The sequence below is a fragment of the Erythrolamprus reginae genome, chromosome 2, assembly GCF_031021105.1.
Source record: "Erythrolamprus reginae isolate rEryReg1 chromosome 2, rEryReg1.hap1, whole genome shotgun sequence".
NCBI lineage: Eukaryota > Metazoa > Chordata > Lepidosauria > Squamata > Dipsadidae > Erythrolamprus > Erythrolamprus reginae.
Window position 1 is genome coordinate 144,950,247 of NC_091951.1, and position 21,508 is coordinate 144,971,754.

General features: G+C 39.5%; 1 protein-coding gene across 7 annotated transcripts in view; it reads right to left on the reverse strand.

The window, feature by feature from the left end:
- TBCD (tubulin folding cofactor D) overlaps positions 1 to 21,508 on the reverse strand; it is a 204,740-nt gene that overhangs the window by 28,147 nt on the left and 155,085 nt on the right. For all 7 annotated transcript variants that reach the window (XM_070739753.1, XM_070739747.1, XM_070739750.1 and 4 more), the window contains exons 28-31: positions 20,270 to 20,385; positions 16,608 to 16,696; positions 14,695 to 14,835; positions 1,455 to 1,538 (exon numbers count right to left, since the gene is read on the reverse strand). In XM_070739753.1, the coding sequence (XP_070595854.1) occupies positions 1,455 to 1,538; positions 14,695 to 14,835; positions 16,608 to 16,696; positions 20,270 to 20,385 (430 nt within the window). The remainder of the gene's footprint in view (positions 1 to 1,454; positions 1,539 to 14,694; positions 14,836 to 16,607; positions 16,697 to 20,269; positions 20,386 to 21,508) is intronic.

A 21,508-nucleotide genomic window follows, 5' to 3' on the forward strand; every position in this document is an offset into this window, starting at 1 on the left:
TTTAAAAGACAAATCCAAATCATACATTATGAAATCCCAACCCCCCCATAACCCTCCTCCCACACCAATCTTTCATACTTGTGCTAAGAATTCTTTCCAGAAAAGCAGTATCATTATTTTTACCACAAGGTTGAAGACCAATCCATTAGGATACCTAGATCTCAAGTCTCTCAGCAGTATAAGATTTGGAACAAGAAGACCCAAGATTAAATTGTCTGTCTGTCTGTCTGTCTACCTAATTCAATTCAATTCAATTTTTATGCTGCCTAATTCCCTAGGGCAGTGATGGCGAACCTATGGCACAGGTGCCAGAGGTGGCAAGCGGAGCCATATCAGCTGGCACACGAGCCGTTGCCCTAGCTCAGCTCCAACATGCATGTGTGTGCCGGCCAGCTGATTTTTGCCTTGCACAGAGGATCTGGGAAGGCACTTTTGGCTTCCAGAGAGGCTCCGGGGGGAAGAGGAGGGCATTTTGACCCTCCCCTGGCTCCAAGGAAGCCTTTGGAGCCTGGGGAAGGTGAAACACGAGCCTACTGGGCCCACTAGAAGTTGTGAAAAAAACCATTTCCGGCTTCCAGAAGACTTCCAGGGGGGGGAGCTGTTTTTGCCTTCCCCAGGTATTGAATTATGTGTGTGAGCACTTGCACATGCACGATAGCATGCACGCATGCACACACTTTCGGCACCCAAGGAAAAAAAGGTTCACCATCACTGCTCTAGGGACTTTAGGTGGCTACATTGCTATATATATTTATATTACTGCCTATTCGCACATGGTGATTCAAAGCAGATTCCAGAATTTAAACTTAATAGATAATAATTATAATTTATATTACAGAATCTAAAACCCCATTTAAACCAACAACACTTATAAAAAAAGAATCAAATAAATTAATATAATAAAATTGGTGACTGGGCAACAGGGTGGGTTCCAACTTACCTGACTGCTGGTTCACTCTCTCCCATGCTGCGTAGCCGTGCATGCACAGTAACGGAATTTTTTTTAAAAGCCAAAAAAAGGATGGCGACCGCATGCACAGTGCTGGAACTTTGCTTCTGTGCATGATTAGAAGGAAAAAAAGTTTTTGGTTTTTTTTAAAGATGGCAGTGTCCATGGACCGAGCTGATTTAGTGATGTTATTATGACATAAGCAGCAAGTTGCTGCCAGTTCGGGCGAACCAGTCCAAGCCAGCAGGAACCCACCCCTGTTGGGTAGCCATTGCTTCCCAATTCAACCTCTTCCGAGAATTTACAATCCACTTTCCTAGAGCCCAGACAGACAGACGCAAGACAGGACCTGCTTAGGTCTTTCATTAACAACAGTGATGGGAGCAACTGATGGCAATCAGTAGGGATCACTCTTGCAGAAGCCTTTTCAGAAAAGGCTGATTACTTAACCAAAATCTGGTTAAGTAATTCAAAGGCTGACATATAACGTTTGTAAAGTACATACATGTTTGCATCGATTAAGGCTGGCTCAGTCTTGGTTAACAACAGGGTTAACTCCATCAAACTCGTCATAGCAGCTTCTCTCACCCTGTTGAAATAAGCAAGCACAGACATAATTTTCTAATGTTAATTCCTAGCAACTTTAATATAAATGTATAAATACATCGTGATTCTGTGATCAGAATAAAATGCTTTGGGGTAGACATCATGCACATATTCAATAATGGCCCCAAAATGTTTTTGTTTGGGGAGATAGAGAATTGAAGCAAAGCAAATCAGAGTAAATCAGGCATACGAATTTTGCAGCCAAACCTTAAGGGAACTTTCTACATGCCATGCCTCTATTCAAATTTCACTGAGCAACTAATTCATTCATTATAATTTCACTGACCAACTTTCAAAGAATATACCGTATTTTTCGGAGAAAAAGACACACTTTTCCTCCCTAAAAGAGGCTTATTATCAGAGCCATGTTGATCACGCCATTGACTTTCCAATAGTAACTTCTTTCCAGTTCCCCACCTAGGCTAAGGTTCATGCCACATCCCCACAACCACAAGTTCATCATGAGAACCAGTGCAGGGATTTCACCGACTTCCTTTTACTTTAGTTGATGCAGAACAAAAGATGACCTTGGACTCTAAGAAAGGAATTTGTTGTGGCTAGTAACTTTCCCTCTCATGCAACTACCCCTCCCATTTCCCCATATACTATACTACTGTGGCAGGCCAACGTGTCTAACTCCACATGATGGCTTCGGCCTGACATGCGTCTTATACTATGAATGCAGCTTTTTTCAAAGCTTTCTTCCCCAGCCCTAGGTGCTAATGATCTTTCCAGCTCTTATCTTGCAGGTTCTTTCATTGTTAGTGTCTGCAAAGAATGTTTTCCAAGCCCCAAGTCTTTGCAGTTTTTTTCATTACTCTATCTAATTTGCTCCAAATGTTTCTTTCTAGCCCTAGCCAGGTGTTAACGATGTTCTCAGCTCTTACCTGCTTGCAAGCTCTTTCACTGTTACTCTCTGTGGATAATGTTTTCCAAACTCTGTCTTTGTAGGTTTTTTTATTGTTCTACTTGCTTCTACTTTCTTTCCAGCCCTAACCAGGTGCAAATAATGTTCCCAGCTCTTACCGGCTTGTAAGATCTTTCATTGCTACTCTCTGCTAAGAATGTTTTCCAAGCCCTAAGTCTTTGCAGGGTTTTTTTCATTGCTCTAACTTCCTCTACATGTTTCTTTCCAGCCCTAACCAGGTTCTAGCAATGTTCCCAGCTCTTACAGGCTTGCAAGGTCTTTCGGTGTTACTCTCTTCAAATAAGGTTTTTTAAAAGTCCTAACAAGGGGATAAAATAATGTGCTGAAACTGACCAGACTTAGGATGCTAGCAAGATGAATATCTTGATAAGCAGATTTTTCCCCTATTTTCCTTATACTCCAGTGCGTCTTATATTCCGAAAAATATGGTATATGAATTTATGTGTGTGGTGATTAAAAATAAGCAATAATTGAAGAAAGACTGTAACTTTCATGCAGAGGCATGAAAACCTGAGTCGTTCGTAAAAAAAATGCTTACCCCAACCTTAAAGTTCAAGCATAGAGTCTTCCCTGTTGTTAGTCATCTTTATTAATTATAGGGTTTCAAAAGCACAAAGTATACCCAGCTCCATTTTTGTTGCTTTCATTTTCCTAGAGCTTCTGAAGCACACTAGCAATTTGCTGTCACGTCATCTATTTATGTTTTGCTTTTTAAAATAATTCCTCTAATAGGTGTGTGAAGCATCTTTCATCCCAACATCCAAAGGGCAGGCTAAGAACTTCAACTCTGTTTCATGACCCTGCTTCACAAACATGCTTCCACCAGCTTTTGCATTATTGCGCTGTGCTGATGTACTGGCCACAACTCCTACTGGACAAAGATTTTTTTGAGGGGGGAAGACTTAAATCACATTGGATTAGATCTTTGTGGAACTAGATAGAACGTTGTAATAATCAATTATAGGTCAGTGTACCAAAATCAATGTCATCCATTTTATTTTTATTTATTTAATTAATTGGATTTATATGCTGCCCCTCTCCGAGGACTCGGGACGGCTCACAATATATCAAACAATATGCAATGTACATATCTAAAAAATCCAATTAATATCGCTAAAAAACTTTAAAAACTCTAATAACATTTAAAACCATTCATTCTCATTCACACAGCAAGACATACTATACTTGTCAGGCAAGGGGCAAGGGTCTAATGGCCCCAAGCGTAGCGGCACAGACAGGTCTTTTAAACTTTTATGGAAGGCGAGTAAGGTGGGGGCAGTGGGGGAGCTGATTCTAGAGGGCCAGGGCCCCCATCGAGAAGGCTCTTCCCCTAAGTCCTGCCAAACGGCATTGTCTAGTTGACGGGACCTGGAGAAGGCCGACTCTGTGGGACCCAACCAGTTGCTGGGACTCATGCGGCAGAAGACGGTCCCGGAGGTAATCTGGTCCAATGCCATGTAGGGCTTTATAGGTCATCACCAACATAACCAATTTTGAAACCAATCTATTTTTATTAAATAAATATATACGTTTAGTGAGACTAAATGTAGTACATTTATGCTCAAATCTTTACTTAATTGTTTGTATCCTGGTTTTCAGAGAAATAGGAAAGAGCTATTTAAAAGAAAGAGAAAGGCCATGCCAGCCAATCCATTACAATCTATATGACAAGACACAGAAAGGAATGAAGAAAAAAGAAAATTGTCCATTAAGGTCTGAAAGAACTGGAAAGCCATATGCATTTACATGCAGTTATATGCAGATAGGACTCTATCTTCCTGTGAAATGCTGACTGAAATATCTGTCTGTGGAACTTGTTCGGTTGAACAACTGATTGGAGGAACAAGAATCCTAATCATATTCACTGACTTCTGGAACCAGGATGTACTGCCTTCAGCCATTCTAGATGTGGCCCTGCAATATTCAGACAAGGAGTAGATGGGAAAAAAGTAAAGAAAGGTTTAGCATACTGCTGCCATCCAGCAGTCTTCCAGAAGTTTGCCATCCAATCTAGGACATGATATCCTTTTGTCCATTGTAACGGATTTGTTTCTGGCAAAGAAAACAAAACTAGCTTTTTTCAGCTGCTCCTTCTTGGCTGAAATTGTGTACCAACGAGTGCTTTCCTTGACACAATACTTTTTCTGCAAGTATGGATCAGATATCGTGGCCCGAAATAACCTGAACTTTTCTCTAGGAGTAACTACTATCTGTATGATAGTATGAAGAGAATGACCAGGTTTTTTTAAACAGTACATTCCCATTTCTGAAATATTTAGTTCATACACTTGTAACTATGTTCAACCACCTGGGAAAAGCATTTTGTTTTCTAGGCTTCTAAAACTAGAAATGGGAGCATACAAATATAATAATAATAATAATAATAATAATAATAATAATAATTATTATTATTATTATTATTATTATTATTATTATTATTATTATTTGTTTGTCAAATGTATTTATTTGAACATATTATTATAGATCTATACTCAACGTAGCTATATACATATTTACATTTACACTGAGCTGTAGTGGAAAAGTGGTTAGAATGCAGCACTACAGGCTATTTCTGATAACTGCAAGCAGTTTGACAGTTCGAATCTCACCAACTCAAGGTTGACTCAGTTTTCCAAGGTTGGTAAAATTATTGGGGGCAATATGCTGACAATGTAAATCTCTTAGAGAGGGCTATAAAGCACCATAAAGCAGTATATGAGTCTAAATGATATTGCTATTGCTACATTAATTTGTAGGGGTTTTTTTATAACGTGTACTGTATTTTTTTAATTTTTAATGCTTTATTAGCCTCCAAAGAATATAAATCTGGGTATAAATGTATTCATTCTGCAAGGTTGGTATCCCTTATGGATAGGACTACAGGGCTGTATAACGCTTCAAAAACAACTAAAAAAACCCACTTTGGATCTTGCACAAATGCAACACTTTCCTGCAAATATTTAAGATTGGCATGTCCTTCTGTCAGACTTTCACAAAATCTGAAAAAAAATAATATACATTATATAGCTATTTTCATGAATAGCAAAAATTGTTCTGCCAGGAAAGGTCCAAAGCACTTCTTTCCAATAATTTTCAATCCATATATTATCCTAACTGAATCATTTTTAACATTATTTAAAAAATTAATTTTTATTGATTATAAAAAAAAAAAAAATAACACAGGACATAAAACATTAAATGGACATTTCCAAAATATGAGCTGTAGGTGGTACACATCACAAAAGTAAAAACATAATGCTGTGATTATAAAAAGTTATTTTTATGAATACATTGATACCTTGTCTTACAAACTTAATTGGTTCCGAGACAAGGTTCTTAAGGTGAAAAGTTTGTAAGACGAAACAATGTTTCCCATAGGAATCAATGGAAAAGCGATTAATGCGTGCAAGTCCAAAACTCACCCCTTTTGCCAACCGAAGCACCCGTTTTTGTGCTGTTGGGATTCCCCTGAAGCTCCCCTCCATGGGAAATCCCACCTACATACTTTTGTGTTTTTGTAATGCTGCAGGGGAATCCCAGCAGTGAAATCGCAGCATCGCAAAAACACCGAAGTCCTTGAAACCCCACCTCCGGACCTCTGTGTTTTTGCGATGCTGCGATTTCACTGAGGTTCCCCTCGCTGGGAAACCCCACCTCCGGACTTCCGTTGCCAGCGAACTACCCGTTTTTGCGCTGCTGGTATTCACCTGCGCTGCTGGGATTCCTCTACAGTCTAGAGGTGGGGTTTCCTATGGAGGGGAGCCATCTATCGATAGGTTTGCAGTTTCTCTTGTATATAATATTTCAGATTTGTCTCTTTTGGAATATTTCTAAGAAAGGTGAAAGAAAGCTTTTCAGATTTAATTAATTTTTATTTGGAATATTTGTAATGATTCAACCAATTATACCATCGATCCCAGGGTAGAAGTCTGAGGTGTCTCTGTCTTGCAGTTCATAGGTCATTTTAGTTAGTTCTGCACATTCATGTATTTTATTTATGAGGTGTAAGGTAGATGGGGTATTATTTTCCTTCCAGTATTGGGCATATAGTATTCTGGCTGTATTAAGTATATGTCTTCTCTTTTAAGTTTTTGTTTACATATTCCTAGTAGAAACATTTCAGGCTTTAAATGGATGGCTTGTTTTGTGATTTGTTCTAAATATAGTTTAATTTTCCTCCTGTATTTCCTCCTGAATCCCAGCGACCGATTAGGTCCCACAGAGTTGGCCTTCTCCGGGTCCCGTCAACTAAACAATGTCGGTTGGCGGGCCCCAGGGGAAGAGCCTTCTCTGTGGCGGCACCGGCCCTCTGGAACCAACTCCCCCCGGAGATTAGAACTGCCCCTACTCTTCCTGCCTTCCGTAAACTCCTTAAAACCCACCTTTGCCGTCAGGCATGGGGGAACTGAAACATCTCCCCCTGGGCACGTTTAATTTATGCATGGTATGTCTGTGTGTGTGTCTGTTAGCATATGGGTTTTTTTAAATATTTAAATATTTTAAATTGTCTGATTGCTTATGATTTGTTACTACATGTTGTGAGCCGCCCCGAGTCTTCGGAGAGGGGCGGCATACAAATCTAAGTAATAAATAAATAAATAAATGTCCACCAGCAATGACAGTACATTCCAATTGTTTTTTTTTTACATTTCCAACAAAGAGGTAAGGCATTGGGGAACATCTTTGCTATACGTGCTGGGGGAAGTTGCCAAAAGTAAACCATCTTATAAAGATTTTCCTTGTACGGAGTTGCCAATGTAAGTTTATAGTTTAAGTTCCAGAGTTTCTCCCATTCATTTAAGTATATGGGGTAACCGAAGTTTTGGGCCCATGCTATCATTGATGGTTTAACTTGCTCCTCTACCATTAGTTGTTTAAGAAGTAAACTGTAAATTTTAGATATGATTTTAACCTCTGATCCCAGGAGAATCTTGTCAAGCTCACTATAACTTTTATCTTCCTTAAATTTTGATTTGAATTGCAGATAGTTTATCCAATCCAACTTAATTCCCTTGGTCATCAGGATCTGTTTGGATAATAAATCATTGTAGATTTTTAACATGTCTTATATTTTTTTTAAACAGAAGAAAATATGTATTTCTGCAATATTAGGAAGGAATCAAAAACTTCTTATACGGTCCTGCTTTTTACAGTTGGATACACACTCATTTGGTTAAATTAATGATGCATCTCACAACCAATCTCATTTGTACACACAAAATCTAGATAACCTCATATGGGGAAAAAACTATTTTTCACACATTCTAGGCCTTATGCTATTTATGGGGAAAAAACAATAGCTGAAATAAGATATCACTGCAAGGAAACAATTGAATCAATATATTATCTATATATCCTTGCTATCAAATATTAAATTATTAAAATATTCCAACATTATTATAGGCTATCCAAAATGTTCTCATATATGTATGTATTTATGTAGAAAATTTATATAGCCGCCTACCTGCTCATACTGATTCTAGGTGGCTTAGATATGAACAATAGACGCCAAATTCCTATCAACTAGGAAAAGTTAAAACTGCAGGATGATATTGCTATATTAATCATCAGTCCTTCTCCTGGTGCTAATTTTCTGCAGTGAAATATGCCATCAACAAAAAAGGAATCCTAACCATCTCTTCTCGCTTGTCCAAATCAAGTTAAAGACAACATCTTCTTTAGAAGCAATCCTTTTCAAGGATCGAATCAAAAATATGTGCAATTAGGTGAAGATTTGGTTGCTTCTTCATACAGATCAACCTCCTATGTATTCACATAATCAAGCTAGAACCTGGCATTAGATGGTTTTAATTCTAAGCGTTCATTCATTAATTGACTATTTAAAGGAAATTGTAATGTAGAATTTAAAGGTAATTCTGTTTGAATACTAGTGACAACAGTGAAAATGGATTATTGAATAAGAGAATGGAAAGATAATGAAAGACAGAAAAGATAGCAAAAGTGGATGTTTTGAAGAACGGAAAAATGTGCATTGTAATACTAAATGCATGCATTTTTCTGCAAAATGATCCAATGAACACCTCATCTGATCTGCTGTTACATTGTCAGTTTTATAACTCATTCCCAAGAAATCTATCTGTATCACAACCCGGCAACCACACATTATGCATTTTTTAAAATGGGAAATTCAAAATAATGAATATGTAAATAAGAATTAGCCTACTGGGTTTCAGTCTCAGTTTCCCTGCACAAGCATGTACACACGTGCACACTCATACACCCACACAGAGAGCAATTAGACCACTTTCAATCTAAGAACCCTTTTTCTTATTCACACATCTTGCTCTTAAGGTTTTTATGCTTAACACCTGTAGACAGAATTTGGACAAGTCCCAGCAAACAGTCTGTCAAAAGGAATGTTGAGTTTGCATATGGAAAATACAGTTTGTTAGCTTTCCCACGAATCCTTTTAAAAAATAATAATCAAAGCTTTGTGTACATTCCTATTCCTTTTGGACTTTTTTTTCACTGGAGCAGACTCACACCTCAGAAAGTATTTTCCCAAGAGTACCCACACATACAATTCCTCTTCCAACCCATTGAGTATCTGAAAAGGGTTTGAGAGAGCTTAAGAAGCTTTGAGCTAGTGGGGTTTGACTATCTGATCAGAGGTAAGAGCAGGAGCGGGTCACCATTCCCGCCCTACCAGAATGGGCTGGGAGCGCATGCACGCATTCCTGCGCAGAGTTCAGCTTCTGTGCGTGCACAGAAGCAAAAAGACCTGGAAATAGCCAAAAATAAGGTAAGTGGCTTGTTTTGTGATTTGTTCTAAATATAGTTTAATTTTCCTCCTGTATTTCCTCCTGAATCCCAGCGACCGATTAGGTCCCACAGAGTTGGCCTTCTCCGGGTCCCGTCAACTAAACAATGTCGGTTGGCGGGCCCCAGGGGAAGAGCCTTCTCTGTGGCGGCACCGGCCCTCTGGAACCAACTCCCCCCGGAGATTAGAACTGCCCCTACTCTTCCTGCCTTCCGTAAACTCCTTAAAACCCACCTTTGCCGTCAGGCATGGGGGAACTGAAACATCTCCCCCTGGGCACGTTTAATTTATGCATGGTATGTCTGTGTGTGTGTCTGTTAGCATATGGGTTTTTTTAAATATTTAAATATTTTAAATTGTCTGATTGCTTATGATTTGTTACTACATGTTGTGAGCCGCCCCGAGTCTTCGGAGAGGGGCGGCATACAAATCTAAGTAATAAATAAATAAATAAATGTCCACCAGCAATGACAGTACATTCCAATTGTTTTTTTTTACATTTCCAACAAAGAGGTAAGGCATTGGGGAACATCTTTGCTATACGTGCTGGGGGAAGTTGCCAAAAGTAAACCATCTTATAAAGATTTTCCTTGTACGGAGTTGCCAATGTAAGTTTATAGTTTAAGTTCCAGAGTTTCTCCCATTCATTTAAGTATATGGGGTAACCGAAGTTTTGGGCCCATGCTATCATTGATGGTTTAACTTGCTCCTCTACCATTAGTTGTTTAAGAAGTAAACTGTAAATTTTAGATATGATTTTAACCTCTGATCCCAGGAGAATCTTGTCAAGCTCACTATAACTTTTATCTTCCTTAAATTTTGATTTGAATTGCAGATAGTTTATCCAATCCAACTTAATTCCCTTGGTCATCAGGATCTGTTTGGATAATAAATCATTGTAGATTTTTAACATGTCTTATATTTTTTTTAAACAGAAGAAAATATGTATTTCTGCAATATTAGGAAGGAATCAAAAACTTCTTATACGGTCCTGCTTTTTACAGTTGGATACACACTCATTTGGTTAAATTAATGATGCATCTCACAACCAATCTCATTTGTACACACAAAATCTAGATAACCTCATATGGGGAAAAAACTATTTTTCACACATTCTAGGCCTTATGCTATTTATGGGGAAAAAACAATAGCTGAAATAAGATATCACTGCAAGGAAACAATTGAATCAATATATTATCTATATATCCTTGCTATCAAATATTAAATTATTAAAATATTCCAACATTATTATAGGCTATCCAAAATGTTCTCATATATGTATGTATTTATGTAGAAAATTTATATAGCCGCCTACCTGCTCATACTGATTCTAGGTGGCTTAGATATGAACAATAGACGCCAAATTCCTATCAACTAGGAAAAGTTAAAACTGCAGGATGATATTGCTATATTAATCATCAGTCCTTCTCCTGGTGCTAATTTTCTGCAGTGAAATATGCCATCAACAAAAAAGGAATCCTAACCATCTCTTCTCGCTTGTCCAAATCAAGTTAAAGACAACATCTTCTTTAGAAGCAATCCTTTTCAAGGATCGAATCAAAAATATGTGCAATTAGGTGAAGATTTGGTTGCTTCTTCATACAGATCAACCTCCTATGTATTCACATAATCAAGCTAGAACCTGGCATTAGATGGTTTTAATTCTAAGCGTTCATTCATTAATTGACTATTTAAAGGAAATTGTAATGTAGAATTTAAAGGTAATTCTGTTTGAATACTAGTGACAACAGTGAAAATGGATTATTGAATAAGAGAATGGAAAGATAATGAAAGACAGAAAAGATAGCAAAAGTGGATGTTTTGAAGAACGGAAAAATGTGCATTGTAATACTAAATGCATGCATTTTTCTGCAAAATGATCCAATGAACACCTCATCTGATCTGCTGTTACATTGTCAGTTTTATAACTCATTCCCAAGAAATCTATCTGTATCACAACCCGGCAACCACACATTATGCATTTTTTAAAATGGGAAATTCAAAATAATGAATATGTAAATAAGAATTAGCCTACTGGGTTTCAGTCTCAGTTTCCCTGCACAAGCATGTACACACGTGCACACTCATACACCCACACAGAGAGCAATTAGACCACTTTCAATCTAAGAACCCTTTTTCTTATTCACACATCTTGCTCTTAAGGTTTTTATGCTTAACACCTGTAGACAGAATTTGGACAAGTCCCAGCAAACAGTCTGTCAAAAGGAATGTTGAGTTTGCATATGGAAAATACAGTTTGTTAGCTTTCCCACGAATCCTTTTAAAAAATAATAATCAAAGCTTTGTGTACATTCCTATTCCTTTTGGACTTTTTTTTCACTGGAGCAGACTCACACCTCAGAAAGTATTTTCCCAAGAGTACCCACACATACAATTCCTCTTCCAACCCATTGAGTATCTGAAAAGGGTTTGAGAGAGCTTAAGAAGCTTTGAGCTAGTGGGGTTTGACTATCTGATCAGAGGTAAGAGCAGGAGCGGGTCACCATTCCCGCCCTACCAGAATGGGCTGGGAGCGCATGCACGCATTCCTGCGCAGAGTTCAGCTTCTGTGCGTGCACAGAAGCAAAAAGACCTGGAAATAGCCAAAAATAAGGTAAGTGGCTGCCCATGCTGTCGCCCTTCATCTCTCGCTCTTGGGACGAATGGTGGCAGCATGGGCTGAGGGGGGAAGCCGGCATGAACATAGGCGGAGCCAGCAATAGCGCGGGTGGTGGGGCAAACAGCAATAGCGCGGGCGGTGGGGCAAACAGCAGTAGCGTGGGTGGTGGTGGTGAGCTGGCATGAGTGTGGGCAGAGTCGGCGAGAGTGCGGGTGATGGGTTGAACAGCAGTAGTGTGGGTGGTGATGGTGAGCCGGCACGAGTATGGGGGAGCTGGCAAGAGCGTGGGTGGAGCCAAAGGGAGCCTGGGGCGAACAGCAGCAGTGCGGACGGTGGGGGGAGGGAGTCAGCACAAGCGCGGGCAGAGCCAGTGCGAACGGTGGGACGAACGGCGGTAGCGTGGGCAGTGGGGAGGAGCCGGCATGAGCGTGGGTGGTGGGGGGAGCTGGTGCAAGAGGTGAGTGAGGGGTAAGGGGCTTGGGGCAGGGGAAGGCAGCGCTTGCAGCGGGGCAGGCCAGGCAGAGGTCCAGAAGCGCTGGTTGGCAAGTACACCCGGCTGCGCCACTGGAGCTAGCCTACGTGGTATATTTCCACCAGCAGAACCGTGTTCCCCACTGTTCAGGTTCCGGCCCACCCCTGGGCTGGGTGAGAGAAATATTATTTAATATATGCTAACTTTGAAACATTCAAATTTAATACTTCTGTCCTGAAATAAGAATAAATTTTAGAATAAATATGGATACAAATTTGTGAATACATGATTGGAATCTCTATATTTCCCCCCCCCCCAAATTAAATATTCTGGAAAGGGATAGCAGAGAAAATATTCCTTTCTTACTAATTCCACATTCTTATTAATGCTACCCCTCTATCTATAGGTTTTTTTCTTTCTGATCAAATAGTAGCAGAAGGAAATATTCACAGCAGTAAGCTACAATTGCTCTAATATAATTTGGGCCCCCCAAAACTAAACATGTTTTTAAAAAATAAACAAAAAGTAAAATCTAAATATGGATTTCCCACTAAGTCCATCATGTCTCCAATCACTCATGGCATGTTTATGCTATGCTATCTTTGAATTTGGTTACATTCTGAAGCTACAAATTATACGCTCAATTCTTTCTACATTCTTTCCGATGTTTTGTTAATATGTAAGCATGAAATATGCCAGAAAATATTTTTTTAATTGATTGGTTTAAGGATACATTCAGCAATTTAAAATAAACAATAGTTCATTTTTGTGTGTGCTGCAATTAAAAGTTGCACAAAACCTCTATTTCTTTAATTTTAAAACTCTTTAATTTAAATATCTTGGCTCTCCATAACTTAACGATCAAAATAATACACTGTCTTGTTCAGGTTGAGCTCAACTAGTATAGATGTGATTGTTCGTTTTTTAATATGACTAGTTTTAAGACAATTTTTAAAGTAATTATTTAAATAAATAAATAAATAAACTTTTGGTGATTTCATGGCCACATAATAATTCAATTTTATTATTTATTTATTTATTTATTGGATTAATTGGGCACCAGATAATTCACCAGATAGTTTCCTTAGCTGCACTAGAGAAATGGTTTACCATTGTCTTTTTCAGGTTATCATTTTGATTTCCCAAGCTAGTACGAGCCCTGGAGCCTCCCATCAAAGTCCTGACCAAGTCTGACCTTGCTTAGCTTTGTTCAACCAGCCAAAGTTATGCAACACAATTTAATAATAGGAAAATTCAAATGTTCATGTAAAACAAATTCACTTTTTGTTAAGCTATGAATACAAATGGTTAGACATTCATATTTTTATTTATGTCAAAATAAAACTTTGTGGTTTATAGATAATAGAGATAATGAAAAGCAGTTGTGTGCAAAATGTGGCTTGTAAGAAGAGGTAGCAATGTAAGAAGCGAAGGAGTCCAACTGTTGATACAACTACACCCTCTGCTGTCTAATCACCATCATGGAATATCAGAACAGCTAATCTGTTCTTTCAGAGTGAAGTAAAACTAAATTGAATTAAATTAAACTAAGTGACAATTAAGAATAAACATTTCTTTCATTCTTTCATTCATAAGAAAGAAAGCCTCAAAAGTAAGTAAAAATCTTAATAAGATGTCACATTTTCACATTTTCGCTGAGTCTATCATTTTTGCTTTGCATTATAGAACAAATCTGGGAAGTGTTCGGAAACTCCAGATGGTGCAGAACGCGGCCGCGAGAGCCATCGTGGGGCTTCCCAGATTCGCCAACGTATCGACAACACTACGTGGCCTGCATTGGCTGCCGATCAATTTCCGGTTACAATTCAAAGTGTTGGTTATGACCTTTAAAGCCCTACATAGCATTGGACCAGAGTACCTCTGGAACCACCTGCTACCGCACGAATCCCAGCGACCTATAAGGTCCCACAGAGTTGGCCTTTTCCGGGTCCCGTTGACTAAACAATGTCGTCTGGCGGGCCCCAGGGGAAGAGCCTTTTCTGTGGCGGCCCCGGCCCTCTGGAATCAACTCCCCCTGGAGATTAGAACTACTCCCACCCTCCTTGTCTTCCATAAACTACTCAAGACCCACCTATACCGCCAGACATGGGGGATTTGAGACATCTTTCCCCCAGGCTCCTTATAATTTATGTTTGGTATGTATGTGCTGTTTGGTTTTTTAATTATGATAGGGTTTTTAGTTATTTTTAATATTAGATTTGTGCCATTATAATATTGTTTTTATCGTTGTGAGCCGGCCCGAGTCTTTGGAGAGGGGCAGCATACAAATCTAATAAATTGAATTGAATTGAATTTATCAAGACCACATACATCTTACCATGCTCCAACATCACCTCGGCTGTCTGTTGTGTAATCATTCAGGCCATCCAAAAATATGTTGTATATCTCTGTAACGTTACTTTTACACACAAATTCATTTGGTGATGCTTCTCCATTCACCCCTACAGTCAAGCAAATTCTAAAGATAGAAGGAAGAAAACTAATTATTATAATCATATAATATATTTTTTTAAAAAGCATGTGTCCATTAACACATTTCTCCTTAATCTAATCAATAATTGAATATCTCAATGCCATCTATTAATCAAAATGTAAGTAATGCATCTTACAAGTAGTCTTCACCTTATGTTCCTTCATTTAACAAATGCTTATAGTTACAATAGTGCTGAAAAAAAGTGACATAGGGCCCATTCTTGAAGTTGTGACAATTACAGTCACATGCCTGCTATTTGGCATTTGGCAACCAACTCGCAGTTACAACCACAACTAGTATAGTTGCAATATCCTATAGTCATGTGATTGTGATTTGCAAACTTCCAGATGACTTTCCACCAGCAAAGTCAATGGGAGAAGCTGAGTTCACGTTACTATTTGATTTACTTAATGAATCTGTGATTCACTTAACAACCGTGGGGATTAACTTAATTATGTGACTAAAATGGTGGTAAAATCTGGTCCAGTCACCTGATGACTTGCTTAACAACCACATCACTTAACAACTGAGATTCTGGACCCAATTGTGGTCATTAAGTCAAGGACTACCGTGATATTATAAAAGTTTAGTAGATAATCCCTTAATGGTCTGACAAGAAAAACATGGCAAGAGATATATTTACAGTGAACCCTCGATCATCGCGAGGGTTCCGTTCCAGGACCCCAAGCGATGATCGATTTTTCGCGAAGTAGCGGTGCGGAAGTAAAAACACCATCTGCGCGTGCGCAGATGGTGTTTTTACTTCCACTGCCGCCCGCCCTTCGCCCGCCCACCCCGTTGCTCGCGCCTGGGGTGCGCGCGCGCTTGGGGAAACCCTAGCTCCGCTTCCCAGCTGGGAAGCGGAGCTAGGCTGCCCCAAGCTCGCGCGCGCTGCCCGCCCGCCCGCCCACGCTGTTGCCGGCTCCGCTTCCCAGCTGGGAAGCGGAGCTAGGCTGCCCCAAGCTCGCGCGCGCCGCCCGCCCGCCCACGCTGTTGCCGGCTCCGCTTCCCAGCTGGGAAGCGGAGCTAGGCTGCCCCAAGCTCGCGCGCGCCGCCCGCCCGCCCACGCTGTTGCCGGTTCCGCTTCCCAGCTGGGAAACGGAGCTAGGGTGCCCCAAGCTCGCGCTCCAGCCCACCGCCGCTGGGGTCTTACCGGGGCAAGAGGGGGAAGACCCAGGGAAGCCTCTGCCCGGCGGGGAAACTCCACCATCTACGCATGCGTGGAAGGGCACGCATGCGCAGATGGTGGAGTTTACTTCCGGGTTGAAAACTAGCGAAATAGCCCTTTCGCGATCCTTGAGGACGCGAAACTCGAGGGTTCACTGTATATATACATATATCTATATAAATGTAGATTGTTCTGAGTTCGGGTTTTGCCCTGTGTAATATTTTGCATGTCTATGCGACGTTTCGGTGAAATCACATTCACCATCATCAGGCTGAAGTTTTAAGCTTCGTGTTGCTGTAAATATGTAAATATTTACGTAAATATGTAAATATTCCATATTTACAGCAACACGAAGCTTAAAACTTCAGCCTGATGATGGTGAATGTGATTTCACCGAAACGTCGCATAGACATGCAAAATATTACACAGGGCAAAACCCGAACTCAGAACAATCTACATACATATACCCGTGAAAATCTACGAAAACAAATATCTATATAAATATATCTATTTATGTGAATAAATTCATAGCATTATATTCTTAACTAGGCTCACTACTAGGTACATGAAACAAAAAGGATTTACATACTTTGCAACAGCTTTTAGGCCATCTCTTCTGGATTCAGCAAAACTCACACCTCCAGAAACTGAAGTGGATTTTTTCAAAGCATCTAAAACCTCAAAGAATAAAAGAAAATCCAAACATTAAACCAACACTTGACTATGTTTCTTATAAAGTATTAGGCAGAATAATGAAGATGAAGCCGTTACAATAATGTGGGTCACAGAAGTGGTAGATGGTAATGAAAATATGTAGTAGTTTTGCACATTACAAAGCAGACTTTTCATGTCGTTTATTAGAGATGTGCATTGCACTCAGTCAGATATGAAAGCTGGTTTTCATTTACAAGGGTGACAAGACAAGCCTAAACCTGTCCTGTTTCAGTTTTGTATCTCCATGAAGTTTGGCTTCCGTGAAGCTCCAGCACATTGCAAAAGCCAGATTACCAGCACTTGGGCATACACCCTACCACCCAAGTCATTCACGGAAAGAGCAACAGGAGGATTACTGGATTCAGGATCCAGCCAGCCTGCCCCTGAATCAAACTGATCGTAGTAATCAGGCCTGATTGGCTATCTCTCTCAAAGGACTTTGGGAGTGAGTCTTTTTTTTCCACCTTGCTGACATCAATTCCATCCTTCTCAGTGGATCATACAATAATATTTTGTCATTGGTTTTGATTGGTTGCTTTGGCCATAGTTTTCAAAAGTTAACCTTTTATTATTTCCACCTCAACCACTGATAAGCCAGCTGTGCTTTATTTAAGAAATGTCACAACTCCTTACAACCAACTTTTTCATGTACAAAAATGACATAGCTAATCTGACTGAAATTTCACATTGGTATTCTCAAAATCCATGACATTTTGTCTTGAAACCACTAAATATTTACAGTGATCATCCCAACTGTTAGGGTTTATAAACCATTATAGTACCAACTTCTGCAAAATCTGTTAGCCTGCAACCATTTCAATCAGGATCTATACCCACCTCTGCCACCAGGCATGGGGGAATTGAGATCCTCTTTCCCCCTAGGCCTTTACAATTCTATGCATGGTATGTATGTATGTATGTATGTTTGGTTTTTATATTAATTGATTTTTAATCATCAATACCAAATTACTATTGTACACTGTTTTATTGTCGCTGTTAGCCGCCCCGAGTCTCTGGAGAGGGGCGGCATACAAATCCAATAAATAAATAAATAAATAAATAATACCACTATCTATACTCTCCTTGAATCAATCCACCAGCCATATAGGGATAACTTTTACAGTCGACTCTTTTCTGAATTGGCAGTTGTGGCTTCTCCTTTGAGATTGTTATTGCAGACCCTCAAATGCCCAACCCTCACCTAGTGCAGAGCAAGTGGGAGCAGGGGCAGGCTGATGATCCTATAGGAAAGTGATGGCAAACCTATAGCACACAAGCTGTTGCCGTAGCTCATCTCCAGGGTGCATGTGTGTGCTAGCCATCTGATTTTTGGCTCACATAGGGGCTCTGGAAGGGTGTTTTTGGCTTCCAGAGAGCCTCCGGGGGGATGGGGAGGGTTTTTGGAGCTCGGGGAAGGTGAAACACGAGCCTACTGATCCCACCAGAAGTGGGGAAACAGGCCATTTCCAGCCTCCAGAGGGCCTCCAGGAGAGCCTCCAGGCGTGGGCACTCACGCATGTGCGATAGCGCGCACTCTCTCTCTCTCTTTTGGCACCCAAGGAAAAAAAGGTTCGCCATCACAGCTATAGTGATCTGTCATCTGGTACATTTCCCAAAGTACTGCCATCTTGCAATATTCACTACTCACTACACACACTCACTACTCCTGAACATAGAAGGATCAGCAGAACGTAACATATGTACTTTCCCTTTGCTTCAGCCAGTTCTATACTGAATAAGACAGGACTCTACTTTTTAAACAACATAAATTTTGACAATGCGTGCCGGATAGTTGGTGCTTCAGGAACATAATGTATGCCCCCTCTTCTGGCAAAAGGCAGGAAGCTGATAGTGACTTTCTAGTTTTTCTATATCACTTTGACTTGTAGTCACAATCTGAGCATTTGGCACCAACAATGGAGTGAAGATGGTAGTGGATCGGAGAGATAGAGAGTACAGTAGATTGTTGGGGTCAGAGGGTGTGGTGCTGGTAGGTTGATATAGGGTAGAGAATGGTGTGTTTGTACAAAATGAACTAATAGCATTCAGGTGCTAAAGAAGCAGCATCCAAAAGTCCTGATTAATTAGCTGGAAAGAATATTGTATGAACTCAGGCTCTTTGTTTTGAAGGTGGGGTGGGGGTTATGGACATTTTCATTTAGGGGAATAAAAGACAAAAAACATCAATCCTTTGAATGGTGAGATCATTTTCTATTCATCTTAGTTCTTTGCAATGAGACTTCACTGCAGGAAGAAGAACCTATTTGATTAATTTGCTCTAGATTCCCAATGGATTCTTATTGAAATCACAATGGGTTTCAAAAAGATTTTGGGGATATTTCTGAGGCTCTGATGCATAGTCTTCGGAGAGGGGCGGCATACAAATCCAAATAATAAATAAATAAATAAATAAATAAATAAATAAATAAATAAATAGTTCACCTGAAGCCCTCTTGACTGACTAGAACAGGATGGCAGGACGGGGGGGGGGGGGGTCAAATTGCCTCTCTGTAAGTAAATCCCATAGATTCCCAGAAAAAAAGCTGCCTAGAGTGTCTCTGAAAATAAACAGTAAGTAAATCTGATCAGATACTTGTCTAAATATTTCTCGAAGGAGAGCCAGTTGTTAAAGAAATCGTGATTTCTCAAGAAATCTTTCCTAGATACAAAAGGGTAAACTGTCTGGTGTCCAACGTTCCCTTTTGGGGCAAGATTATCAAGAGTAGCTGTGTAACTACAGAAGAGTCTGGATGATAACGTATTATCTGGACTCCTTCCAGTTGGATTACAGATTGAGATATAGCACTCAGATACTGTTGATTACATTTATAGATGGCTCCTGGGACAATTCAAAGCTCTCTTTATTTTCTCTAAAGCCCTTCATGGCGCAGAAGTAGCTACTTGCAAGACCATCTGTTTCTGTCTCTGCTCAATCCATGAGATCTAGCAGATTATTCACGCTTTTGATCTCTTCAAGAAAATAATTCTATCCAGTAGCTTTTGTGTTTCTTCAGATTGTAAATTTCCCAAATTAGGCAGACATCCAGTAAATAAAGAAGTGAACCCCCCCCCCCCCCCAATATCCACATGTAAATGTGAGATAATGTTCAGATTTCACCATTAAACTTAATTGACAATGGAAACCCAATGAAAAGTAGCAAAATTACTCAAGACCCACCTTTGTTGCCAGGCATGGGGGAGTTAGGATATTCCTTCCCCTAGGCCATTACAAGTTATGTATGGTATGTTTGTGTGTATGTTTGGTTTTTATAATAAGGGTTTTTAGTTGTTTTATTAAATTGGATTGTTACATGTTGTTTTTTATCATTGTTGTTAGCTGCCCCGAGTCTGCGGAGAGGGGCGGCATACAAATCCAATAAATAAAATAAATAAATAATAAAAATTTAGTTATAGAAATCAAACATTTTTAATAATATATTTTATGTTTAACAAAGCAATCACGAATCATTAAAATACTGTTTTTTAAAATATTTGAAAACTGCTACAAAACATTCTACCCTGCACCTTATTTCTCACCTCCTGGAGTTTGCCTTTTAGAAGGAACTTCGGAAGGGCAGCCAGGGCTAGTGAAAAACCACAGCGAGTCAATTCCTCATGGCTTTGAAGGCCTGAAATGTATTGCACCAGCAAATCTGAAAAAAACATAACACTGACTGTCTGAGTAATTAAAACTCCAGAAACAATGCCTTGCAACATTAAAATAACTACTGATTATTCTTGAGGGAGGGTGGTGATTAAGCAAACAATTGAAAATTGTTTATGTAATATTCAATATATAACATATTACTAATATTTCTTCTATTCAAAAATCTTCAAGTTTTATTATGACAATGTTTTAACAGCAAAGCATGAATATAAGCTCCACAAGATGGCACAAGTCCATTTTCCTTCAGTGACATCGTTCTATAATTTGAAGCCATTCAGCAGATCTTCACTGCAAGGTATGTTGCAAAACATTACTAGTGGATTCTCTGAAAATGAGGAAAGCATTTTTTAAAAAACTACTATCAGGAAAGAAATTCCAAGAATTCTACACGCACAAATTTTTTGGGGAAAATATTACATTTTCATCCTGCTGGACTTCCAGAGAGCCATTAAAAGCTGGCTCTTTTACCAAGCCACGGAGCAGCAGGAAATCTATCCCCTATAAGTAGCTTTAGCGTGGTAGATGTTTGTGCTGTAATCATCCTCCGTGTGTACCATATATTTTCGGTGTTTCTGTTTCTTTTTAGCAGTTATTTCTTTGATGTTTAAACCCCATAGTGTAAGACACCTAAAACTGCACTATGAGATGCCATACAATTAGACACAAAAAGAAAAAAAGAGCAGTACAGTGTTCCCTCTATTTTCGCGGGGGATGCGTTCTGAGACTGCCCGCGAAAGTTGAATCTTCGCGAAGTAGAGATGCGGAAGTAAATACACTATTTTTGGCTATGAACAGTATCACAAGCCATCCCTTAACACTTTAAACCCCTAAATTGCAATTTCCCATTCCCTCAGCAACCATTTAGATTATTACTCACCATGTTACTTTATTAAAGTTTATTAAAAAAAATTATTAAAGGTGGACAAAAGTTTGGTGATGGCATATGATGTCATCGAGCGGGAAAAAACATGATATGGGGGGGAAAACGCAAAGTATTTTTTAATTAATATTTTTGAAAAAACGTGGTATAGACTTTTCGCGAAGTTCGAACCCGCGAAAATCGAGGGAACACTGTACAGTAAAGCAGCACAGCATTCACAAAGCATTAA